Genomic DNA, 26,901 nt, shown 5'->3' with positions numbered 1-26,901 from the left:
CATAGAGAACAAGCAGGTAACTTGGAGCAAAATAATGTGCAAGGAAGATTTTGGTCTCCATAGAATGATTCAATTCTGTAGCCAAAATAGTAAAGACCATACACAAAGGAGCAATTATATTTTGGGAGGAAGAAGATTAAAATTTGAATTTGATGTTCAGTGATCTGGCTGAGATAAGCTAGGGGAAACTGCCCATATCTGGATGAATGAAGGTAAACCCTATGGAAATTTTGTAGGACATTGCCCCAAATAGGTCAGATCCTAGTTATATTGTTTAATGGTATAATGTTTTATACTGCAAAAGACAATTATAATTTGAGAAGCTAATAATTTGAAATTTTGTGATAACTGGATGAAGGATATCTAAACTTTTTATTTGTAGGATTTGCGAATAAAGCCAATAAAAGGGGTACACAATGTATGAGATATATTTTATATATAAAAACAAACATTTCCAAATGTTTGTGCATGTCGTTTATTAAGTTTATTGCAAGCCTTGTTTAATTATTCATTAAAGTAAATTCAGAATGATCAGTACATGTCAATAGTTTTTTAGCCTTTGAAAAGAAAACAAAAGTTGATCTCTCTTTTATGCCTCTGAAATGTGTGATTTCGTTAATTTATACTTGTCTTTCATCATTCATCCAAATTATTTCTATTTATAGAACTTAATAAATGTCAGCACACATTTATGTGAAAAGTTAGAAAAATGTTCTGAATGATAAAGAATTATTAGCTTAAAGATTAGCTGTGTATGGTTGAAATTATGTAAATACACTAGAGCCCTTGTAACAATAGGATTTTACAGACTTCAAGACATCCAAATATAAGTTCAACATGAGTAAATGTCTCGGGACATATAAAAGGGACATCCCAGAGATTTGAGAACCAGAAAGAGATAGAAAATTTTTAACTTTCAGGCTATGGAGAGTGGCGGACCAAAAGTGCTGGAAACAGCGGAGGAGATCCAGAAGAGGCGTCAGGAGGTGTTGACTCGCTACCAGAGATTCAAGGAGCTGGTTGCTGAGAGGGGTCAGAAGCTTGAAGAATCCTATTACTACCAGGTTTTCAGACGGGATGCAGATGACCTAGAGAAGTGGATCCTGGAGAAACTCAAGATCGCAGATGATAAGAGCTATGAAGACCCAAGTAACATACAGGTACTCCGTTCCTGTGACTTCAGGCCAGACTCTAAGATCTCCAGGGAGGAAAACAGTCTTGTAATATAAGTGCATATTTAGTTATCTGTAAGGGAGTAATGTCACAGAAAGTTCAGACTACCTGTCACGGACCATAATTCTGCCTCTAAATGGCCCGTGTCTTTAACTTCTTAAAGCCTCAGTGTCTTCTTTACAGAAGAAACTCTCTCTTTGCATGTAGTCTTAATCTGAAGTCAAGCTGTGGCCATAATAGTGAGTGAGATGTTGAAGAATTTATGATGCATCAGGCAATTTCCATGTTTTGAGGTGAAGAAACGTCAGTGCTTTCACTCTGCTTGCGATAGGAGTTGGTGGAACTTTTCCTGGGTTTCTCCAAGGGGCTCTCCATGCCCTAGCTCCGTCCACATGACAGGTGTCAGGAGGAGAGCTTGGGTGGAAGCTCCTCTCCTCCTTGTATTGCAGCATATGACAGAGTCATGACCAGAAGAAAGGGTTACCTGCCTAAAAGGGGTCATTGATGTAGGAGAGACAGCACCTGCATTAATAACAAAGTGATATCTATTAAAGGATCAATAAATACAGGACAATAAGAGTATTATCTGATAAGCAGAAACCTCTCAATTAAAAAAAAAGCCATTATTGTAATTATCAACTTCCTCATTGCCTTCAGTTTTTCATAGCACTTGCTTCCTCTTTTCTGAAGGGGAACAAACGTGGGACATCTTTTCATTCCCACCAATGGCAACTGAGACCTAAAAGTAACAGGATATTTACTGGAAACTCCCCAAAGGCAATGGGGACAGGGCAAAATATTTCTCTGTGACCCATGACTTTGAGCCTGGGTGGACCTGAAGTGACCATTTCTATTAGGATATGACTTCTCCAGCTCTGGTCATGGGTTATCACTGTATCTAGGTTGTGAAACAAGTAGTTCTGCCCAAAAGTAGGAAAAGGAACAGAAGAACCCCTTTGTGGCCCAGGGACACTAGGCTTCGTTAGCCATAACTTCTGATTTCTAAACTTCAGGGCAAGTACCGGAAGCACCAATCCTTTGAAGCAGAAGTGCAAGCAAAATCAAGGGTCATTCCTGAACTGAGAGAACTCAAGGAAACTCGCTTTGTTGAGGGGCATTTTGCCTACGAGGAAACCACAGTAAGTGTACAAGGGCTCTGTAAGACACGTTTCCAGGGGTTGATCACGTTATCAGAGTTTTCATTGACAATGCCAGGTATAATGTAGGTGGCTTGAAACTGGGGTTCTTGCCTCTTATCTTCCACCGGGGTGGGACAGGAATGATGACAGATGTCCCCATGTCCCCTGAGGCAGTGGGGAAGAGCTACGATACAAAAGCTATCCTGGGAGAGCATCACATTCCTCCTTGGCCACTGCAAAATCCAGTCCTCTTCAACCCAGTTCTGTGTGTCCCAGACGATTGGCTTTCCCAAATGTCATTTCTAATGATTTCTTCTGCTCTCAGAGTCCTCGTCCTTTAGACTTTTCAAACAAGGGATGCTCTGCCAAGTGAATCTTCTTTGATATATCCCTCTCTTGCCTGTGATGCCTCCTTCTCTTCACCGCCCATATGCTATGACAAATATTATAGTTCTCAAAACCCACTCTTCCATTCATTTAAAAAAGCTCCTAAAATTCCTTGTCTTCAGAAAATCTCCCCTAAATACTGAGGACTGAGGACTGTCACCAATTTGGAATTCATTACTGATGTATCAACTCTCCTCTGACTTAATTTCCACAGTCTTCCAACCGGGTTTTTTTTATATATATAAATTTGTTTTTTATTAGTGTTCAATTTGCTAACATATAGAATAACACCCAGTGCTCATCCCATCAAGTGCCCCCCTCAGTGCCCGTCACCCAGTCACCCCCACCCCCCGCCTTCCTCCCCTTCCACCACCCCTAGTTCGTTTCCCAGAGTTAGGAGTCTTCCATGTTCTGTCTCCCTTTCTGATATTTCCCACTCACTTTTTCTCCTTTCCCCTTTATTCTCTTTCACTATTTTTTATATTCCCCAAATGAATGAGATCATATAATGGTTTCTGTTGATAGAGTCAATTCACGATCTCTTCCATGCTAGTAGATTTTTTTTTCCCGTTTGTTTGTTTTTACTGCTTAAGTATTTTTGAAACCACCAAGCCAAATTTATGTGACATATTTAAAAATTGGGTCTAGTCTTTCCACATTTAGCTTACAAATTCTAGTCCATTTTACTGTCAAGAAAAATATAGTCTGAGGACACAGACTTTAATCAGAAGAGAACCTAACTGAAGAGAACGTAACAACAAAAAATCTCAGCAAGTTATTTATTGATATAAAATAGAAATTATTCTTGTATTATTCACAGCTTTGTGTGCCACCAATCCCCTAATCAATTAAAATAGTTGAGAAATGTTTGAGACATCTTCACAACTGTCAGACTCCCTGTGCTCTATTAGACCACAGAACTGTAGGATTCAGAGAGAAATGTGGTCTAACAGTGGAGTGGTTGAAAAATACAAGATTCTTGAGAACATGACGTAGATAGTACCTTCAATTTTACAAGTCATGTAATACATGATCTTCTAAGCTCACCTGGCATCAAAGCCTGCAAATATAAAGCCTCAAAATTCTCTTATTGCTTTGGTGCCACTAATTTCCCTTATAAACTGGCAACATTGCAGCTCTTATTCTTTCTGGCAGACAGTTCATGCTGAATTTCTTCCCAGTACTTAGATCACCCTCTGCCCGTCATCTACCTATGAAAATCCTATCTGTTCCTCAAGCTTCAATTCACACCGAGCGCCATTACGTGAATCCTTATTCCACCCTGTCTTACTGTTTGTAATCATTTCATCCTCTAAAAGCTCTAAGCATCTTCTTCTCTTATGGCAGATGTTATGCAGCTTGGTTTAATAGCTACTCCTGAGCACTTACTGATTTCCTCCTTTAAACATTTGTTAAGCAATTAATGCACGAGTGAATGAGGTTTTTATCCAGGCCCCTCTCTGCACACGTCTCTGCATCTGTACCTGCTCCACAGTGGATACGGAGTCTGAGCAGTTTTGCATCTTCTCCCAAAGACCCATCTGGAAGAGCTGCACAAAATATGGAACCTGCTGGTAGAGCTGACTCAGGAGAGGGGTGCCCTGCTGCTGCGGGCCCTGAAGCTCCAGCAGTACCTGCAGCAGTGTGCTGACATCTTGGAGTGGATCGGAGACAAGGTACGGGGTCACACAGGCCACGAACAGGACTTCCCATCCCCATCCCAGGCATTCTAATACAGGCTATTCGTAAAGCAGTCAGGGTGTCTGTTCCTGGCCTTTGTTCCCTGAAGGAAGGAATTTTGGCAAAGATTTGGAGGTATCCTGGAGATTATTGATATTGTGCATGGGAAAAAGTGCTCTAGGCTTGTCCCTGCCTGCCTGCCGTGACCCTTAGAGCTCCTTCTCCTAAATATTTGCCCTTACTCTCAGTCCAAGCTGAGCGTTGCCAGCTCTTTTCGTAAGGGTTGCCTCTCAGGACCTGTAAGTATGGAGGTTTCTATTTTGCTAAACACTTAAGGAATAATCCCATAGTTAGAACGGAAGATACACCCAAGTAAGTGTTTACCGCAACGTGTTTGTAGATACTCCATGTGCTGAATTGAGTAGAACCAGGATGAATTTATTTTTCATATTCTAGAACAAAAAAGGGTGCTTCCAGGAGCTTTGGCCAACAATGTTCTCCCTCAGGAAATATGTTCCTGCTTCAGGACCTTTTCTAAAGGGCTGCCCCCAAGCTCTACCAGCCTCCCCTTCTGAACTCTCCTGGTTGTGCAGGCAATGGTTTGGGGCATTAGAATTACAGAAACTGTTTGCTGGGAACTCAGCAGACTTTTATTGTCCACAGGAGGCTATAGTCACATCAGTGGAGCTGGGTGAGGACTGGGAACGTACAGAGGTTCTACATAAGAAGTTTGAGGAGTTCCAAGTGGAGCTGGCAGCCCGGCAGGAGAAAGTGGATGGAATAAACCAGTATGCCAACGAGTGTGCCGAGGTGAGGAGCAAAGGGTCAGTGCAAGGCAAAGGTTCTGGCATCCAGAACCTCCCGGCCATCAGTGGGTGGGACATGAAGGACATGAGACATTGTGAGAAAACAGAGATGCATGTCCCTGTGGTCACACGCCCAGGGGAGGGATACTTGGGTGGCTCAGTGGTTGAACACCTGCCTTTAGCTCAGGGCGTGACCCCAGGGTCCCAGGATCGAGTCCCGCATTGGGCTCCCTGCAGCGAGCCTGCTTCTCCCTCTGCCTGTGTCTCTGACTCTCTCTCTCTGTGTCTCTCATAATAAATAAATAAATAAATAAATAAATAAATAAATAAATAAGCTTAAAAAAATATGCCCAGGGCAGTGTCATCTCCTATCTGGGTCCATCTCTTGCCGGTCCATGGACATAGAGGTGTGAGAAGGAAAGACAGTGTATGTGTGCACACATGTGTGTGCACATGCATGTGTGCAGAAGAACTAGACCCACACGATGTAACTCTTGTGCAGAACACCTGCCACTTGTGTTTAAGCTGCACCCTTTCCTCATGAAGAAGAACCAGCATAAAGTAGCAAAGAATATAAAATAATGATTGGCTATCATAATGTATATGACGTCATTATGCATGATTTATTGTGAGTGGGGGAAAGAAGAAGGGAGACAGTTTTACTTTCATTCATTTAAGAAAACGTTTAAATAAGTTTTCAATGTCTGAGAAAACTATTCAGAGTGAGAATAAACAACCGTGGAATATGCAGGAAAACTGGGGAGCCAGCCTGGTTTTTACATGATACAAGGGAATTAGAAACTCTAACCATTGATCATTGTGTTTCCCATTTGGTTTCACCATCACTGAAGCTCCAGGATGGGAACAATCCTTCTGTATTAACAGAACCCAGACTTCAGGATGCATGGGTTGGGGGAAATAGCCTGCATCTCAATTTTTTCCCAGGCCACGTTTCCAGCCATCTCTAAACTTTCTCTCTCTACCCCCTTTGTCTCATTGTGGAAGTTCCTTGGTTATTCAGGACTATCTAACACGCCACTACAAAACTTAGAAAAACAAACATTTTCTTTCTTCCAGATTCAGTGATTCAGCTGCTCAGCTAGGCAATTCTCCTGACCGCACCTGGTTTTCTTGAGTGGCTGCAATTATCTGGTGGCTCAGTTGGGGTGGAGGGTCTAAAAACACCTTGCTTCCATGTCTGGGGCCTTGGTTCTCACTTCCCAGCAGAGCATATTTTTTATGTGTCAGTGTTCCAAAGGTAAGAACAGAAGCCGAAGGGCCTCTTTGGCTGAAGGGCAGGAGTTCATATCATTTCTGCCACATTCTATACTAAGCCAATCATAGGCCAACCCAGATCCAAAGCCTGAGGAAACGGACCTCCCCTCTTGCAAGGAGGTCTTCATGGCAAAGTAATATGGCCACTTTATCTAAGCAACTTTAGGAAGGATTAATCCAGAAAAGAATGTGTCCTCCGCTCTTGAAGAGTGGGACCCACACAACTATAAATAGAAAGGGCTATACATTCAGGAAGGAGAATGTAGAAAATTCTGTGTGGAGAGGCTTCAGAATGGGAATGGACATTCCAAGAGACAGGGACAGAGGAGTATAGGAACTGCTCAAAATCACAAGTGTCAAAATAAGCTGATGCCATTAATTTAATCTAGTATTCACAAATCTCAGTGCTTCAGATGGTGTGCAATGATGTACGGAATTTTCTGAGAAATTGAATGTGTGTGCATGTGTGTATAATTCTGGGAAGAGGGAAACAACTCTTCTTAGATTCTCAAAGGTGTCAGGACCCCAAAGGAGTTAAGAACCACAGTAGCCGAGTTGTGGAAAATAAAGTCATATTTCACAGAGGGAAATTTTTCCTCCTGATTCTCAAGGGACTTAGCAAGCATCAGAGTGGAATTCTGAAAATAACACAGGGGCTGGGCAATCCATGTTAATAGGCTGTCTCAGTGCTGTGAGAAAAAGATACAGACAGTATCTGGTGGTTTGGCCTCTAGATTTTGGTAATATTCGGTTGGGTTAAAGCTAGGGCGCGGGGCTAAGGCAAAGATCAGGGCCTGGCTGCAAGGTCATTCTCCATTCCTGGCAAAGTAGGAACCCGTGTGAAATGAGAAGTATTCAATGATTTTTGGAATATTCTCACCTTTGTCTAATGCCAGTACTGGTTCTTCCCACAGGAGAACCACCCTGAGCTGCCCTTGATCAAGCAGAAGCAGGATGAGGTGAATGTTGCCTGGGAGCGTCTCTATGACCTGGCTCTGCAGCGAAAGGAAACACTGTCCAGTGCTGCAGATCTCCAGCGATTCAAAAGGTGTGAATTTGGCCAACACATCATGGGAAACTCTGCAACAGCACGTGTTTGTACTTGTGCTAGCCTCTGACTACTGTTAGCAATCAGTGGCCAATATCTCAAACCAAAGTAAGTCATGTGCTTGCACTTAAGGCAGCAATGAAGAGTGTAGTTGAGGCAACTGTGACCCACCCTGTAGCCAAGTGTGTGATGACCAGAGCCCAAAGCAGTAAAACTGGCACGGTGAATTAGTAATGGAAATGCTGCAGAGACAAGGGAAGTATATTAGGAACTGGATGAGGGTGGACGGTTGAGTTGGGAAGAAAAAAGACAGTAAGAGCTGACCCAGATGTGGGAAGTATATCTACTTCCAATGACCAGATATTGCCCAGGCCTCTGTAACTCAACTCAAATCATTCAAAGCAAGAATCCTTTACATTACTTTTTGCTAGTGAGTAGGAGTTCAAGGTAATTGCTAGCTGAGTGAACCAGGGTGGTCTTTGCTGTGCACCTGCCATTTTCTTTGTTGGGGCTCCTGTTGTCTGGCAGGGATGTGACTGAAGCCATCCAGTGGATCAAGGAGAAGGAGCCTCAAGTCACCTCTGAGGACTATGGCAAAGACCTCATTGGCTCTGAGGACCTACTTCATAATCACAAGATCCTTGAGAGGAATCTTGCAGTCATGGAGGACAAGGTAAGCCACTGTTGGAAGCATAGGTGGCCTCTTGGGCTGGAAGAGGTATATGGTGGCCACTCTGCCTCCAGAGGACATAGTAAATTCACTAGTTTGACAAAGGAGAAATTCCTTGGCCCTGAATATACTTCCTTGTTGTAGTTCATAACTTGTACATGGATATTGGATGTCCTTTATTTTTATTTACATATACGTACATGTTTCATATACTCTTGTGGTTTTGTAATGTGCTTCATGACTTAAAAACAAAAAAGATACCTCCAAGAATGGTTTTCTAATCTTACCCAGAACCTGCAGTCAGAGAATCTTTCCTTTTGTCAAACCAGCTGAATCCTGTTTCTTTTTGTCCTTGACTCAGTGATAAGGGAAGAAATTTCTCCTTCTCCTCTTTTTCTTCCTCTTCCTTCTAAATAGACTCAGAGACACCTAGGGCACCTTACTTAATCACCCTTGGGCTCTCTTCTGAAAGCTGGAAGACTCCAGTCCTTATCCCTAGATGACTAGACAAAGGCATGCTTGAGCTTGGAGCAAGCTCTGACTCCTGACGCCCTCCCATCCTCGCTCTTCCCTTACAACATCACCTATAACCTCAGCTAACTCCTCTGGAGTGCATACAGTGGAATCAGCCCACTGGAGGTCTCTACCTGCTGCTCCCTGACCTTAGCTTTGTCCCTGGAGCCAGTTTCTGAAAACTATCCTATTATTTGATTTCTTTCATTCTTGCTCCATTTTTGCATTTAGTCTTTTTCCCCCTAATAATGAATAATAAAATTTCATAACTTGTTGCATAATGATAATGAAATGTCAAATTCCAGACAACACCTGATTATAGTTAAATATAATGAAAGCACTAATGGTAACATATGGAAAGTCACCCAAACCCACATTTTTGCCCCAGTGGCTCTCCTCCTTAGGCATTGTTCTCAGAATGGTCTGGCATCGCTGAAAATCTTGGCAGAAATTCTCCTGGGCAGAAGTGTCTCTCTGATTTCCACAATAGTATTTATGGAAACAGTAGAGAGGGTGGTGAAGGACAGTCTGAGGTCTAAACCTTGTTTCTGACACTTGGGAGCTAAACGACCTTGTGTAAATAAAATACCCTACCTCTCAGTTTTCATATAAAAGGGACATAAGAAGAGTTTCTACCTCTGAATATTTTATTTTATTTACTTTATTATTTTTTAACATTTTAAAATCTAAATAATTTGTCAACACATAGTATAACACCCAGTGCCCATCACATCACATGCTCTCCTTAATGCCTGTCACCCAATTACCCTATCCTTCCACCCACCTCCTCTTCTGCAACCCTTTGCTTCCCAGAGTCAGGAGTCTCTCTCATGGTTTGTCTTCCTCTCTAATTTTTCCTCACTCAGTTTCCCCCTCTGAGTATTATTTTAAAAGGACAAGGACATGCGTGTGAAGTGCTGAACAATAAGCACTCAACAAGAGACAAAAGTGGTCAGTAGATCATTATTGCTGACATAGGACATTAGCATATTAATATAAAATTACTAATGTAAGTATATTAAATTATTAGTATTCGTATAACTGTTGTGTGAGATTTCGCCCACAAAACTTTGTCAGGATGAATCAGAGTGCTTGGATTTCCCACTAGGTTTCTGTTTCATCCCAAAGGTGAAGGAGTTATGCGCCAAAGCAGACAAGCTCATGCTTTCCCATCCTCCAGAGGCACCTGGGATTCAACAGATGAAAGAGGATCTGATCTCCAACTGGGAGCACATTCGAGCCTTGGCTACCACCAGATATGTGAAGCTGCAGGCTTCCTACGGGTGAGAAATCCCTCCTCCCTGTTGCTCTATCTCTACAGATATAACATCAAAAGCAGAAATTAAGAATGAAAAGAATCAAATAATGAGGGAGTCTACTTAGTGGTAGAAGAGAAAGGTTTACTTGTTAAGAGGAGTCCTCTGACAGCTGACATGACACCCACATGACACCTTCCCTCACTGAACCCCTTCGGTCTTCCTCTACCTGCATAGTTGTCGGATGCTAAATGAAGTGGCCCGTGGTCCAAGGACCTGGAAAAGCAGCGGAAGAGATATCAAAATCCTGGCCCTAGCTTAGGAACTGAAATAAATTTCCAAGCTGAAGGGTTTAAAAATAAATCTAGAATTATTTCCGGAATGTGGGTTAGCTTGCCAAAAAGCTGAGTAATCGTTTCAATAGTTAATATCTATAGGTAGTCACTAAAACCCCAGAAAACAGCGTTTATCTTCCTTTTACAATTCCAAATTAACTGGCAAGCATTTAATTATTTGAATAGGTAATGGTTTTAGTGGTTTCAGTTTTATTAATAGGGTTAAGGGTGAGCTAGGGTGCACAGAGGCTCCTAACCTGAATTCCTAACCTGAAAGATCCCTTTTCCTACCAGGTGTTTCCTGTTATTTATATGCCATGTCTTATTTAGTGGCCTCCTTGGGAGTACTTTGCTGCACTTCAAGTGCCTGTGGGGTAGATGAGACCTTGTGATGTTGGCAAAGCAATGCCCACATACCTCACCGCAGGATGGCACAGTCATCCCAGGAGTCAGCAGCCCCGAGGGAAGGACAATCTGCTTCACTAAAGGACCTGAAGCACATCAGGGGAATGGAAGGGGTAGAATTAGGGTGAGGAGTACATTGCACGTCTCAGCTCAACCCAACCCGGAGTCTTAGCTCAAAGTCCACTTATACCTGGTTTCTCCTGGGATTCCCTTCCCTTCTTCCCTTCCCTGCAGGTACCAGAGGTTCTTATCTGACTATGAGGAGCTCTCAGGCTGGATGAAGGAGAAGACAGACCTGATCAATGCTGATGAGCTGCCCAAAGATGTGGCTGGTGGGGAGGCCCTGCTGGACAGGCACCGGCAGCACAAGGTAGGCAAGAGCCCCCACTTCCACCGCCCTCCACCCCGTGGGAGGAAGAGGGGGGGGGCAAGAGTGCCAGAGAGTTTCTTGCTGCATTTTAAGACATTTTTGCCTTGTGGCCATAGCACGAGATCGAATCTTACGAGGACCGATTTCAATATGCTAATGAGACTGGTCAGGAACTGCTGGACGCCAGTCATGATGCTGCTGATGAAGTTCAGGAAAAGGTAATCCAGTGTAACAGTGTGTGAAATGTTGATACATATTTAGCCCCACTTAATCCCATCAGAATATGATCATCTCTGAATAGGAAGAGAAGTCATATCAACGTCTTAATATTGACCCAAATTTCACACTGCTTCTTTCATATATTGCCTTAGCTAAGTTGAGTTATCTGCAATTCTCAGGATGTGATGTGTGCTTCCTCACCTCTGATCCCCTATTTCCTGAACTCACCTTATTTCATCAATTTGCCTTCTCCTAATTTGAAATCTCCATACCACCTTGCTTTGCCATACATGCTCTGCTTTATCGCTTTTCTATGTTCACCTCTGGACTGTGAATTCTTTGAGGACTGCACCTATTCATCTTTGGATTCCCTAAGATGCCTGGCACATGCCTTGCTTTCCTCTCTCCTCTATAAAGCCTCAAATCACACTGATTTTCCTGTATCTGTGTTTCTCAGATCTACATTAAATAGAGGAAAGCTTTAAATAGTCAGAATCCCACTGAATGAACAATCAGGTTTGCCATCCTCTTAATCTCCCGAATCACAAGGACTGGCCTTGACCCCTGACCCCTGAGAGATTTTGTTTCAGTCACAGGGTCACAGGAAATCCTTGGGATGATCATTAAAATAGGATTTGTAGGCTCTTTGCATTTCATTAGATTTCAAGCACAGCCTCTAGTGCTGGCAGATGGATGAGGTTGAGATGGCCATATTTTGAATTCACCCAGAACTCTATGGAAAAACTCAAGCATGGATTTTTAATTTTTAACAATTTTCTGCCAGAGGAAACCTACATCCTTGCAAACATACCGGTTATCCTGGGATTCTGAGAATCGGTGCTGCCTTTTTGATGGAGTTAACAGTGGTGCTAATAAATTGGAATTTCTCAGGCAGATGTGTGGGCAGGAACAAAGGCTCTTATGGGTTTCAGAATGTGGCCTTTCTCTTTCCTTGGTAGTTCTTATTTACTTTCAGAAGAGAATGTGAACCTCTCAGTCTAATCATTTAAGTGCTCTATAAAGTTCAACTTCATCAAGTATCCACCTTTTTTAGACATTGCACTTTTCTCTGGAGCGCTCTAATCTAACAAGTCCTTGGAGTAATGGTGCGCTCCTGGTATGTCCTGCAATCCTGATCTCCTTTAAACCTCATCCTTTAAACCTCTGTTTGGTACAATACTTCCCACACTTCTACTCCCTGCTTCTTCCAATTAGAATTCATCTTTTCTTCCTCATTTATACATATTAAGTATGTTGTTATACCTCTGCAATGCATTTATCTCATTTTGCCCTGCTATAGTTACTCACACATTGAAGTCATTGGAGAAGAGCCTTTTGTGCATCCTTCTAAAGCCCTTGCATTTATTAGAGACTCACATTTTCTCTTCCTTTCCAAAGATGACAACACTTGCCAGTGACTGGGCTGCCCTGCTGGGACTGTGGAAGCAGCGACAGCATCAGTATGTGCAGTGCATGCTCTTACACCTCTTCTATCGTGACAGTGAGCAAGTGGACAGCTGGATGAGCAGACAAGAGGTAAAAGGAGGGGCTCAGCAAGTGTTCAGAAGCCATTTCTCCTACCCCTCATTTATCACATGACTACCATCAGCACCATCACAACCACTTCTGTAGGCTGGAGATTGTCCTAGGAAGTGGAGGGTGACCTACAAGGACAAGAGACTATTACAATTCCCTCGTGAACAGATGCCTAAAACAATACCTAAAAACACAGCAGAGAGGCGTTAACTTCAACTGAACATAGGGCTGAATGAATATCAAAATGCTAAGGGGTCAGGAATAGAAAGTTGTGACAAGTCAGGCCAAGTTAACCAGAAATTTCCTGGAGGAGGTGAGTGGTCCTCTTGAGGCAGCATTGGGAGGTTGGAATGGTGCTTGGATTAGTGAGGACAATTCTACATGGACAGAACCAGAGACAAAGATGGTGAAGTTGTGTGGCAGGACAGGGGAGGATTCTGAAGTTCCTGCTGCTTGAGGTTAGTCCCTACCCACCATCCCACCATGTGCTAATCCCACCTTGCTCTTCCACCATCTTCTCACCATCCTAAGTCTTTGTCTCACATATGTTCCAAAAGCAATGTTTCTCACCAATGACGAAGAGCTGAGATGTATCTCTCTACCTTCTATAGGCCTTCTTGGAGAACGAGGACTTGGGGAACTCCCTAGGCAGCGTGGAAGCCCTTCTTCAGAAGCATGATGACTTTGAGGAGGCCTTCACCGCCCAGGAGGAGAAGATCATAGTAAGCAGTGGGCCCTGGTGCTGGCTCTATGGCCACCTCATACAATATGAGGGTCACACGTAACATGAGGGTTCTTCTTAAAAGAGGAAACACCCAGAAAAGGAATTATACCCATTTTTGTGATCACATTTCTTACTCTACAAAGCATACTTAGAAGGTTTTTAAAGATTTTTTTTTTAGCCATTTACATTTTCTGACAAAGTGCATGATTGTTTTGTTTTTTTTTCTAGTGTAAATAGATATTATTGGATCCATATCTGATATGGAATTATTACTCGGAAATTTGAAATGTATTGTTTACATTTTTTAGGTTTTTTTTCCTCTCCAGTAATGTCTCCATTTAGTTTTCTTTAGTAAAATCTAGACGTCTAAGCGACATCTATTCTTTTCCTATATATCTTCAGCTTTGCATTTCTCATCTACTGAGACCACAGTTTTCCTGTGAACCCTTCGTTACAATGTCCTAGAAACTGGTCAATGTAGAAGCAGGGCTCAGACAAGCGTGGGAGGATTTTATTGGTCCAATGTACTGTATGTCTTTGGCTGTACCCTTGACTGATGTTGGCTTTTAATTCACGCACATGCACATATACTACCACCACTGGCAGCAGCCACACCATGACAATAAAATTCCAAGTTATGTTAATCTATAGTCAGTATGGTGATTAATATGGTCCCTTATCCATCCATATGTTTGCTCTGTTTATTTTCATTGGTAAAAGATTTCATTGGTACAAGATAAGTTATTGCTTATAAAATGCTATCATTAATTTTAGATTATTTTCCTATCCCCAATCACTCAATCCATCGTAAATTCTAACAATTTGAGGAGCTCATGAATGAATATGAAAAAATTTCTGACCCTTATGCCTATGAGGCCAGAGATGTACATATAAATATGTATGACAGATAGGTCAAGAGAGAGAAGGAGGAGGAAGGGAAAGGGAGAAAGAGAGAAAGGGGCTGGCCACTGGATATAACCATATCCAAAGTGCTTCCTCTTGAAAATTCAAGAATAAGAGTACATGGGTGTCTCAGTTGGTTAAGTCTTTGACTCTCAGTTTTTGCTCAGGTCATGATTTTCTGGTCATGAGATCAAGCCCCAAGTTGGGCTCCATGCTTAGTATGGAGTCTGCTTGGGATTCTTTCCCTCTCCCTCCTCCTCTGCCCCTTTCCCTACTTATACATATTCTATCATCTATCTATCTATCTATCTATCTATCTATCTATCTATCTATCTATCTATCATCTATCTATCTATCTATCATCTATCATCTATCTATCTATCAATCATCTATCTATCAACAAATAAATAAATACAATCTTAAAAAATTAAGAATAGATCAAATATCACCTTCAAGTGACATCAAAATTCATTTACTATAATCTAGATATTAAAAATATTGTGACATAAAAGAGGTTAATTAATTTATCAAATACACATTTTAAGAGAGAATTTGTAATAGAAATCAGAACTAGGACCTAGATCTCTGATCCTGAAAGTTGTTCTCTTCCCATATTTCCCACATTTCCTCTTTAAACAGCTACTAGCCAAACGGTGACTATTTCCCGGGGGGCCACTGAGGAAAGCCACGTTGGTTTTTATTGTTTTTGTTTTTCAGATCTTAGACAATAATGCAAAGAAGCTGATTGATGGTGGCCATTATGACTCGGAGAACATTGCTGCTCTTCGAGATAAAGTATGTCAGAAGCCCCAAATGTGTCTGCCTGTCTGTGCCCTGGGGCCCGAGGAGTGTTGGGGCCCCAGGGACCAAGCTGGGCAGTGAATCGCATGTGTCCATATTTAGCTTTGCTGACCATGGGTGTTATCATGGATTTTTCAGCTCTTGGCCCGACGGGATGCCCTGCGTATGAAGGCTGCCACCCGGCGCAAACTCTTAGAGGATTCGAGGCTTCTGCAAAAACTGTATGAGGACTCAGATTACCTAAAGAATTGGATCACCAAGAAGAAAAAGTTGGCAGATGATGAAGATTATAAGGTAAGCAAGGTTTTCAGACCCTGGGCATACTCATCAGGACTTAGCTTCGTGGGACTGGAGTTTTAGACCTGAAAGGATGCCAGAGTTCAGCAGATGAGCCTCCTTTACAGAGAAGGGCCATAAGCCCTTCAAGGCAAGATATTTCATTAAAGGCCAACCAAGACCCTGGTTTCTGGATTTCCTGTGTCTTCCTGCCTCTCACTTCTTTGCTTGCTCCAGCACAACTTCTAATGTTCTATAACAGAATGGGGGTAGGGAGGGATTGCTCCTTATTTCGCTGCTTTTTGTCCCTTGGCTACCTCTGTTGCTCCCTTCTGCACCCTTATAGTACAAAAACATTGTGTTTGATCCTCATGTACACTCAAATTTACTAAAAGCCACCAAGAGCCCAAAGATAACCTCAAGGTTGGGCATAATGCAGAGTTACACAGTTTTGTAGTTAGAGTGGAACAACTCCTTATTTTTACTGATGAGGAAACAAAGGATTTGAATTGGAAAGTGACTTGCCCAAAGTTATCCAGTTATTTAGAAAGCATTTTAACATAAGCATTAGATGCATGAATTCTGGGGAAGGTGATCCTCGACTTGAATTCCCTCCCTGTTCTGTCTCAGTTTATGTGATTTGGGGAAATTCTTGACTTATTTCTGAGCTATAGATTTCTCTACCTTGGGGTTGTGTAAAAGATATAGTTTTTACTCATAAGTGTCATGCAATATAAACTATTAGACACAAATATATGTACTTATAAACTTTCACATTTACAATCAAGGCTAGAATTAGTCTCCTTATTTCTAGGCCAATACCTATTCCCAATATTTACTTTTCTAAACATAATTCCATTTCAAATGTATACCTCAATCCTTTTATTTCTATATCTTTATAGAACTATGAACATCTTATCTGTACCTTTCACTTTGTGAAACTTGGAAATAATATGCTTGTGTTCTCTGGAGGAGGTGTGGTTCCAGGGTATACAGAGTAAACAGTTCTTCTCCAAATGAGGCAAATGGATGGATGGCTCATGCATGAGGATGGAAATGGGAAAAAATTGTCATCTTTCATGACTGCTCTTGTTCATCTGTTTGGTTTCTTGAATTCCACATTTGGGTGAGGTCTTATGGTATATGTCTTTCTCTGGCTGACTTATTTCTCTTAGTATGATATACTCTAGACCCATCCATGTCATTGCAAATATATATATATATATATATATATATATATGTATATATATATATATATATATAATCAACAATAACTAAACTATGGAAAGAACCCATATACATATGTTTCTATTAGTCAATGGACATTTGGGTTCTGTCCTTAGTTTAGTTATTGTTGATAATGTCTGATTGATGGTTAAAATTTGCGTGGGGTGCCGTATCTAAAATGATCTTCAGGAGATATCTAGGCTCTGTAGAAAGGCACGCATGATTAGCCATGTGTGCCATGTGGCTAGAAGGAGGGATTGGCCACATGAGTTTACTCACATAATCTGGCTCAGTACTTGGACTATGACAATTCTCTTCTTTCCTCTCCTTCATGTAGTTGTATTTATAGTGAAAGGTAACCCCATCCTCAAAATTTCTGCTCCTGATTCTTCAGATAATAGTTTCCTTTATTTTTGAATTTAGGATATACAGAACTTGAAGAGCCAGATTCAAAAGCAAAAAGAATTTAAAATGGAACTGGAAGAAAATCAACGCCTGCTTGATACACTAGAGAAAACTGGCCAGGAGATGATCGAGGCTGATCACTATGCCTCGGACAAGGTGAAGGTTCGTGTAAGTGAGGTTGTCGGCCTCTGGAAGGAGTTGCTGGAAGTTACCGAGCAGAAAGGTGAGAAACAGAGGTTTTGGTAAAAAATTACCTCCTAAATCCTGGAACCTACCATCTTAATCTCTATTGCTTTGAATTTGCCTGGTGACTGCCATGAGAAGGGATGCCACTCATTTCTTTCTTGTGTCGACCAAGAAGTTTTTATAACCCAACCTAAATTTAACACATTAAATATGTACAATTTTATGTTTTCTCCATGCATGCACCCTCAAGTGAAATTACTTCTGTTTTCTTCACTTTGGTCCTGCCAATTTTTTTCTTTCTCCCAAATAAATATTCTTGAGCCATGAATCCAGTATTGGCTACACATCTGAAACTAGTGTCCTTAAATTAGGTTCTACATCTTGGGTTCTATAGATAAGATGATATTATGACCCAGGTTATTAAAGTTGACATTAAAAGGTTGCCAGTACCACATGTGATGTTCCTACAATATTTTACTCTTATAAATGGGGCTTGATGACTTGCGTTTTTCACCAACTGAAAGTGTTCAGACTCTGTTGTAAGGTCTTTAAAAAAAGTATCCCACACATCTGCTTGAATAATTTCTTACATTTAACCTCACCTCTCTCAAAAATTCATGCAGTTGTGACTAACAAATAATGAGGTTTTCCTGTCAATATTCTGCTTGTTAGACACAGACTCCATCATGGACATGACTCTGCCATGGTTATAGAAGAGATATACCATGTTGGTTCTTTTAGATATCATCCTAACGTAATTTTTGGTTTGGGAAAAAAATCCAACCTAATAGTAGCCATAAGATGTTACTACTATTCCTCACCATCAGGAGAAATTAGTAATTGCTTCACAGAAATAATGCAAATAATTGTTGTAAGGTCAAAGAATAAAGAATTTAGCTGAGAATGTTGTGGATAATCAAAACATTTTCTGGAAGAGAAAATTGTGAGGCATGGCTCATGATGAAGGACAGGCATCATGAAAGGCTGGCAATGTTCTGAGAAAGACATTTATAAAAAGACAGTTCAAACTTTCAAACAGAAGCAGTCCAATTTTATACTTCTTTTTTTCCACAAAGATTTTATTTATTTATTCATGAGAGAGAGAGAGAGAAAGAGGCAGAGACACAGGCAGAGGGAGAAGCAGACTCCCTGCAGGGAACCCAATGCGGGACTCCATCCCGGGGGTCTCAGGATCACGCCCTGGGCCGAAGGCAGGTGCTCAACTGGAGATCCACCCAGGTGTCCTCCAATTTTATACTTCTCTTGGGAAATATGGAGTTTGGGTTAGAATCCCTTTGAAAAGGAGGTCTCAATAAAGAGTAACACATGATGTACAAAAATATTCAAGATGGTTAGGACCTGATACAACAAGATTGTACCTCCTCACCGCGGAATAAACTGATTGTTTATCTTTGTTTTGAGAACGAATGCTACTAAATTTTAAAACAATTACCATCCAAATTCTACAAATTTAAGGTGATTTTTTTGCATAATCACATGAGAGATGGATATGGTTTTTTTTCTAAATAGATTATCAAAGTATTATATTTCTCCTTAAGCTCGATGGAAGGTACATGACTATGTGATGGGGGAAGAGTCATGGTCCCTGTCTCAGACGTAATGCCTCATTCCAGGGACCCAGCTGTATGAAGCCAACCAGGAGCTGCAATTCAAGAATACTGCGGAAGACCTGGAGCACTGGCTGGGCGAGGCAGAGCAGCAGGCCGCCGCCGAGGACTACGGAAAAAGCCTGGCAGATGTGCAAAACCTACTCAGGAAACACGGCTTCCTGGAGTCCGCTGTGGGCAGCCATCAGGTCCGTTGCCGGATCTTGGCCAGAACAGGCCAGAACGGCCATGCATGCACTGAGCACACAGGTAGTAAGTCACTCTCAAAAGAGAAAGAGCAAGAAGCCAGAGGTAAAATTCCAGCATTGTAGTCGGTCAGCTGCCCCTTTCTAAATCTTGTCTAGTGTAGCCATTTTCTGGGGGCGGTCATCTCTGTTGGGACCCCAAGGCTGGTGGGACTTCATGGGCTCTCCTCTTTATGGCATCACACCCCCACTGCAGAAACGTGGGCCTCGTTATCCAGCTCATCGTTCACTGGTTATGCGATCTTTGGTGCATCTTTTCACCTTCTCACATCTCCATATGCTCCTCTGTACAATGGCCAGCATTACCTCTTCCTGTTCTGGCACTCCACGATTCAAAGCTTGAAAATAATCTTTAATCCTACTGCTTTGTTAGTTCAGAACATTGAAGGATGTAGCATTGAAGTGATTTCCACAAGGTCACAGAAAAAAATTGGCATCAGGGTGAGGACTAGGATGTGGATGGATAGGCTCCTAGTGTCAGGGTTATTCCTCTGACATCCCCCCAGACTGTCACTCGAATTTATCCAGTGAGTTGTTAGAGTGTGGACCCTGGGGGATTTTCTGGAGAACTCATGTCTAGTTGACTCACTTTCTTATTGGAGGGGTCCCTAGCTTGATCCTTCTGTTTTAGGGAACAGAGCTGTTGCCTAGAAAGTCCTACTGGTCTGTCTTGTTAAAATACACTTTTAGGATGTCTGCTCCTCTGTTAAATGGGAAAGACAAATAATATACAGGACACAGAAAACACGAAACAAACTCAGTCTTAGATAGCTCCAAAGATGGCTTGATGGAGGTTGAAATAAGGTAACGAAACAGTAAGATTCCTTTTTGAAGCTCCACATTTCATCTCTGGGGCATTGTTCCTGGGATGCCACAGACTTTTCAGCCTGGGGAGTTTTGGTATTAGCTATACCTGCAGCTCCTGTGTAAAGGAGGAGGGCGGGGGTAGGGTGGGGAAGGAGACAGAAAGGCTCCTTCTGTTTCCCTTGGGGCCATGGTTAACACTCCAAGGCTCTGTGGTTTCCCTAACTTCCTTGGCACCCTCTCTATATATTCTTTCTGAAATGAGGTTTAAGAATCACTTTCCCATAAATAGCTCTTAGTCCTGACTTTGGCATCCCCTGCCACTGTCTCACAGTTGTGATTAGAAGTTGTCACACAGTACCTGTGGCATGCGGAAGCCACCACCCCCCTTCCTACTAGACTGACAGCACCTCCTGACCCGTACTCTGCCTCTCCCTCAGGATCAGATGGACATCCTCAGAGACCTGGCAGCATATTTTGAAGAAAGAGACCATCCTGATGCTGGGGACATAAAAGCAAGGCAAGAGTCCTTGGTGTCCCGGTTTGAAGCTCTGAAGGAGCCAATGGGCATCCGGAAAAAGAAGCTCATTGATTTTCTCCACCTGCATCAGATCTGCAGGGACACAGAAGATGAGGAAGCCTGGATCCAAGAGACTGAGCCCTCAGTGGCTTCCACCTACCTTGGTTAGTCCCTGAGCATGAGCGGGCTGAGCCACAGAAGACCAGGGGCTGCAGGCTGTTGGGGAGATCTGGGACATGCTAGTGGGGGCCTGGAGCGTTTACTCCTGCTCTTCCCTCTCACACTCAGGAACAATTTTCCTGTCTTCCATAGAAGATTTTTTTTTAGATTCATACTGAAAACTTTACCACCCAAAATAAGGCATGAACTGTGCCATGAATGGAAGACCTCGGGGAAAGCTGGAGTGGCCAGCTTTTTGCTCCTTGCTCTAACTTATGCTCCTGCCAAGGCTCTTGGCTGAGCAGTCATGGCTGGTCCTGGAGGTACCAAGTGACTGTGTCTGTAGTGTCAGCACCTCCCATTTACAAAGATCTCAGCCACTACAAGGAGAAAAGGGAAGGGACGGCAGAGAAAATCCGTACTTTCCTTTCCTTTGGGAGCCGTCAGTTCATCACTACCAGTGCCAGGACACAAGTGGAATGCAAACTCAGTACATGTGTACTGGAGACATCTAAGAGGAGCTGATGATGGTGGCAGTGGAGAGGCCAGTCTGGGAAAACTTCTAGAAGAGAAAAGACCTCTTTGAAGGGTGGATGGGGATGGAGAGTTCCCAGAAAGTCATTTAGTCAGAAGCATAGGGAAGGGAATTTTGAAGGGATGGGAGATAGAGAGGATGAAGGTGACATCTGGAACTGGGGGGCTTTGAGGGTGGAGGAAATTAGCAATGCACAGCATTTAGCCAGTGCTTGTTAGTGTGAGCAGCAAGGGAGGCATGATTTATAAGTTATTTCTAATCTTCACAAAGAAAACTTCAAAACACATAGCATGCCATTTTCACAGCGAAAAAAACCTAGCCTAGCGGATTTAATAACTTTCTGCTACCCATAGGAATCAGCAAGTAAAAGATCCTGCTTTTTACACCATGATGTAAAATTCTGAAAGAAGATGGATTGCATGGCATTGGAATTTTAGCTGAAGAGTTACTTGCCTTTCTATCTATACAGTGACTTATTATCTTTTGTAAAATAGTGAGTTGAATTTTCCTAGTACAAAGAGGCAAGGGAAAGAATAATGCTGGACAGAGTTATTCGGACAAAGTGGTATGAATTTCAGGAAGCCCACTCAGTGATTACAGCCTCAAAGGGAAAAACGTGTAGCTCCATGAGTTGTAAAGAAGTAGAACAGCCTCTTCTTATTCCATACAATAGAACAACACCAGCCCTTGAAATTATCTTTCTCTGTAGGCAAGGACCTGATTGTCTCCAAGAAGCTTCTGAACAGACACCAAGTCATCCAGGATAACATTGCCAGCCATGAGCCACGCATCCAAATGATAACGCAGAGGGGAAATAAAATGGTAGAGGAAGGTAGGTATGGTTCAGGTTGAATTGGTCAGTCATCGCTATGCTAAACATCAGGGAAGAAGTTTGTTCAATTTTAGGGCTTCATGGGAATTTAAAGATATCCAATTCACCTTCCCAATGCAGAAACCCCCAGTTGGGCACCTCTGACCGATACAATGATGTTACAGTATTGCTTATATATTCCAATAACAGGAACCTCCCTGCCTCACAAACCAGTCATTTGTGTTTTTCAGTTAAGCCAAAATTATTAAATAAAATATTTTATGATAATAATCAATTTGCTCTTCTGTAGAAGTTACAGAATTTATTATTATTTTTGGGGATTTTATTTATTTATTCATGAGAGACACAGAGACAGAGGCAGAGACACAGGCAGAGGGAGAAAAGCAGGCTCCCTGCGGGAAAGCCCGATATTGGACTTGATCCCAGGACCCCAGGATCATGCCCTGAGCCGAGGGCAGACACTTAATCACTGAGCCATCCAGGGGTCTCAAAGTTACAGAATTTAGAATTTAAATTATAAAGCCCCAAAACAAATCAGGTCCTTTTCCCCGCATGGAACTTCCAGGTCTGTGAAGACTTGCCTTGGGTTGCCAATATCTTATAGTCTTGATAGTTAAAAACACCATTTCTTTAAATTCTTTCCTTTATGTAGTCTCAGTATCTCTCCTCCTCCTGGTTTCCCGCCTTCAGAAACTGCTTAAATATGACGTTCCAGGTGTGCTGTAAGCAAGGTAGATTGCACTGGGATCCTTCCTCCCTTGATTCAAGAATAGATTGTGGCCAATAAAGAAATAGTTGCCAGCCAGCATCCAGCTATCAAAAGTATAGCTTAAAATTCATATTGTTGAGCAAAAATTAAGATCTCAACTGAGTGATTCAAACCTAAAAATGTTTATTTATGGTTGCTATTTTACTATGACTCATTTTATTTTTTTTTTCTTGAAATCTCCAGTTGTAATTGCGGATTTCACCTGTTTCTTTCAGTTCTATCAATTTTTGTTTTATGTATTTTAAAACTATGTTATTGTATGCATATATATTTAGACTCATGTCTTCTTGATTAATTTAAATCTTTAATATTATGATATACAGCTCTCTTTATCCCTGGTTACATCCTGAAGACTACTTGGTGCAACTTTATTACAGCCACATCAGCTGCCTTCAATTCATGTTTGCACATTATGTTTCTCCATGGTTTTGCTTGTACTCTGTTTCCTTATGTTTAAAGCAGATTTCTTATAGACAGGATAGAGCTAGGCTTTGCTTTTATGTTACGCAATTTGGTAATCTCTTCTTTTTAATAGGATTATTTAGACCATTTGCTTTTAAAACAATTATCAATATGGTTAAGCTTAAATCTAGTCTCTTGCTATTTTTTTCTTTGTCTATCAGTTTCCACTTTCTTTGGATTAATTATGTATTTTTTATGATTCCATTTTATCTCCATATTTGTTTATTAGCCATAGTTCTGTGAGGCATGTGTGTGTGGGGGGGATGTGTATATGTATGTTTATTGTAGAGTAGGGATTCTCCAATTGTGGTTTTGTGGGCTTCATAATGATGTTAAGACCTTATTTGCCTTTTTCATATTCATTTTTTTGTAAGTGCACCCTGAAATTTTCTGCACAATGTTTGATGATGCCTTTGGTATAATGGTTAATAGAATATATAGCTGTATGTTCTTTTGTCTTGAAATTTTATGTTGAACTATCAAATTCTACACCAGAAACCAATTTTATCATATATGTTACCTAACTGAAATTTAAATAAAAACTTGAAATAAAAAAAAAATTATAAAAGGATTCTGGGAGCAAATATTTAAGAGCCACTGACCTAGGATTTAAAATATAGATCTTTAAAGCATCACATTCTAACTTTATATAATGTCATACTATTTCATGTGCAGACTGAGATCCTTAGGCAGTATGTTTCCATTTCTCTTATTTTCTCCTTTGTATATTGAGGTCACACATCTTAATTTTACATGTTATAAACCCACCATGCACTGTTTCTAATTTTGCTTTACCAATCAATTAGCTTTGAGATTAAGAATGGAGAAAAAAAGCGTTTTATATTTATTCACATATTTGTGTTCTTCATTCCATTGAAGACATTGATATTTTTACCTTATAACTTTTCTTCTACATGAAGAGCTTTCCCCAATAGCTCTTGTAGTGCATGTCTGCTAGCCATAAATCCTCTAAGCTTTTGTTGGTCTAAAAGACTTCATAAATTCTTGTTGACAGTTTCTCTCTTTCCAGACTTTAAAGATGCTACTGCATTGTTTTCTTACACTAGGGGTTTCTGATGCAAAGTCTGCTCTCCCAATCTCTGCTCCTGTGTGTAATGTGTCTCTTTCCTCTGTTATGCTTTTAAGCTTTTTATCACTGGTTTTCAGAAATTTGATTACAGTATAACTTGGTGTGGTTTTCTTTGTTTTTTGGATTTGGCGATCACTGAGCCTCTTGGAGCCTCCAGGGAACACTCTAACCTGGAATTGATTTCGTGATGAGTCCACCACAGAACATAATTCAGTCCGCTTTGGTGGGAGCTGATGTTAACTACCCACAGCCCTATGTGAGCCTCGGGGATTTTGGCCTCTTGCTTTTCAGTCCCCCTGTCCTCACTTTGAGGAGTCTCGTGACACATGTGTGTTAGGAGTCATCAATCAGTCAGACAGGCGAGGGCACCCCCTGCAGCCTCTGAGGCTCCATCTGTGTGAGGCAGGCTCCTTCTGGGCTGTCCCGCCCGCCCCGGCTCCCTCTGCTGCTCAGCTCAGCGTGACATCCAGGTCTACCAGGTGTTGACCTCCAGCACTACAGCCCAGAGACCACCCTGCGCCTGAGGGCACACCTCATTTCTTTCCCTTCTCTGAGCAGTCACAATTTTCTGCCTGTGGTCTGAATATCATCGGATCTTGTCTGTCCTGTTCTCTAGTTAAGGTGGGAGAACAGGTCTTGTGGGAATAAATCCCTTTGGGACAATCTGCTGGATTTCCTATTTGCTCCAGAGAATACATGTTTTTGGAGCAGGACTCACACCTAGGTTCTCTGTTTTCAGGTCTGTGTATCACAGACTATACCACCCCCTTCATCACCACCCATGCACGCCCATCCTCCAGGAGCACCTACTTATGCTCAGTCTCAGGTCATTCTAACTTCCAGGAATTTAGGTAAATTACCACACTGACTGCAGGTAGCCAGAACCTCATGCCTCCCTTTCTCTCTCTCAGGTCACCAAGAGGATTAAAATATAGTGATGTTAATGAGGCTAATCCTTCCCTTTCTATAACTACTCCATAGGGCACTTTGCTGCAGATGAAGTGGCCTCTAGGATCAAGAGTTTGAATGACAATATGGAGTCTCTGCAGGCTCGGGCTGCTAGACGACAGAATAATCTTGAAGCCAATGTCCAGTTCCAGCAGTACCTGGCTGACCTGCATGAAGCAGAAGCATGGATTCAAGAGAAGGAACCTATTGTAGACAACACTAACTATGGGGCTGATGAAGAAGCAGCTAGGGTAAGGTGGGCATGGGGGTGGACATTGTCTAGTACTCACCAAATAGTACCAAATTAGATTATGAGACAGCTACAGGTTCTGTGAGATTATTTTGGGGTTTCCGGAGGGGTAACTTTTGGCCTTCACCAGTTGGGATAACCTCAGAATTGACACAAATCCTGAAAGGTACACTACATTTTCCTGATCCCACAGAGATTTATAGATTCCTTAAAGATTGTCTAAACCTGAAAAAGTGTGACTAGGGATCCATGCTTACCTTGGTCCAATCCTAAATTTCCCGGTATAATCATGGAATTTCATAAACCAACCATGGTTCTAAGATAAATACACTATTTATTTTATTGAAATAAAATCAGACAGACATGCTGGAGCAAGAAGAATCTCAAAGGTCATAGTTACCCTCTGTGTCAACTTCTCATTTTATTCGTTGTCTTGTAGTAAATCAGTATAGTTTTTAACAAACCTTCAGCACTAGAAATAATTGCAGTGGGCACCCAAAGCTATGCTAGTGTTTAATCCCACAAAATAACATCAGCAGCAGCACCCTCTCCTAGCTATGATGTGTGTCTAACATTTGTGCCATTTTGACTTTACTTTGAAGCAAACGTATTGAATATATTGAAATTGTTGATTTTTTAACTCCTATTTTTCTGATATCTGCAAATTTAGAGTTAAAAAATAACTTCTTTATTATAGATGGAAAGTGTCTCTTATTAGGAATTAGGACAATTGAGGGAACCCAAATTAATAGCTGAATGACCCCCAGGAATGCTTAGTGCACCTCCGGCCTTCACTTCTAATCATCTCTCATCAACAAATCTAGGCTCTCCTAAAGAAGCATGAGGCCTTCCTGGTGGACCTGAGTGCATTTGGCAACAGCATGCAAGCCCTGAGGGACCAGGCAGTGGCCTGCCAGGTGAGAAAGCGTAGACATGCCAAGCATAACACTCCCCCCAGACTAAATGGGATTCTCTTTATTACCATCTTTTACTTCTAATATCCCAGGAAGCAATGCAAAGGACTAATCTCTCTGTTCCTTATAAGCAGGAATTGTAGCTTCTTTGTAGCATTTACAGAGATTCAGTCCATAAGAGGTTCTCGGTGGGTGAGTGCGATCACGTGCTCATAGATGTACTCTCGCTTTCCATGGACATGGAAAAGACATGGACATGAGACATGACATGAGACATGAGACATGAGAAAGAGTCTCAGAGGAAGGAGTGTTCTCCTCACTCGAAATAAGAATGTTGGAAAGTAGGAAGATCTTTATAGCTGAGGTGAACCACTTTATCTGAGTTATTTTTTCTTTTTTATTTATTAATAA

At 41.7% G+C, this 26,901-nt stretch overlaps 1 protein-coding gene across 3 annotated transcripts in view; it reads left to right on the top strand.

The window, feature by feature from the left end:
• The first annotated feature begins 923 nt into the window (after positions 1–923).
• The window catches only part of SPTA1 (spectrin alpha, erythrocytic 1), a 64,515-nt gene continuing 38,537 nt past the window's right edge, over positions 924–26,901 (top strand). For all 3 annotated transcript variants that reach the window (XM_041722156.1, XM_041722157.1, XM_041722154.1), the window contains exons 1-19: positions 924–1,160; positions 2,187–2,312; positions 4,235–4,375; positions 5,043–5,189; positions 7,375–7,508; positions 8,037–8,181; positions 9,820–9,974; positions 10,922–11,057; positions 11,174–11,275; positions 12,675–12,812; positions 13,424–13,534; positions 15,157–15,234; positions 15,379–15,534; positions 17,167–17,371; positions 18,969–19,150; positions 20,452–20,695; positions 21,935–22,057; positions 25,360–25,577; positions 26,401–26,493. In XM_041722156.1, the coding sequence (XP_041578090.1) occupies positions 924–1,160; positions 2,187–2,312; positions 4,235–4,375; positions 5,043–5,189; positions 7,375–7,508; positions 8,037–8,181; positions 9,820–9,974; positions 10,922–11,057; positions 11,174–11,275; positions 12,675–12,812; positions 13,424–13,534; positions 15,157–15,234; positions 15,379–15,534; positions 17,167–17,371; positions 18,969–19,150; positions 20,452–20,695; positions 21,935–22,057; positions 25,360–25,577; positions 26,401–26,493 (2,871 nt within the window). The remainder of the gene's footprint in view (positions 1,161–2,186; positions 2,313–4,234; positions 4,376–5,042; positions 5,190–7,374; positions 7,509–8,036; positions 8,182–9,819; positions 9,975–10,921; positions 11,058–11,173; positions 11,276–12,674; positions 12,813–13,423; positions 13,535–15,156; positions 15,235–15,378; positions 15,535–17,166; positions 17,372–18,968; positions 19,151–20,451; positions 20,696–21,934; positions 22,058–25,359; positions 25,578–26,400; positions 26,494–26,901) is intronic.

Source organism: Vulpes lagopus, chromosome 11 (assembly GCF_018345385.1).
Source record: "Vulpes lagopus strain Blue_001 chromosome 11, ASM1834538v1, whole genome shotgun sequence".
In the NCBI taxonomy this organism is placed as follows: Eukaryota; Metazoa; Chordata; class Mammalia; order Carnivora; family Canidae; genus Vulpes; species Vulpes lagopus.
The sequence above is the reverse complement of the archived record's forward strand: the minus strand, read 5'-3'. Positions and strand labels throughout refer to the sequence as shown.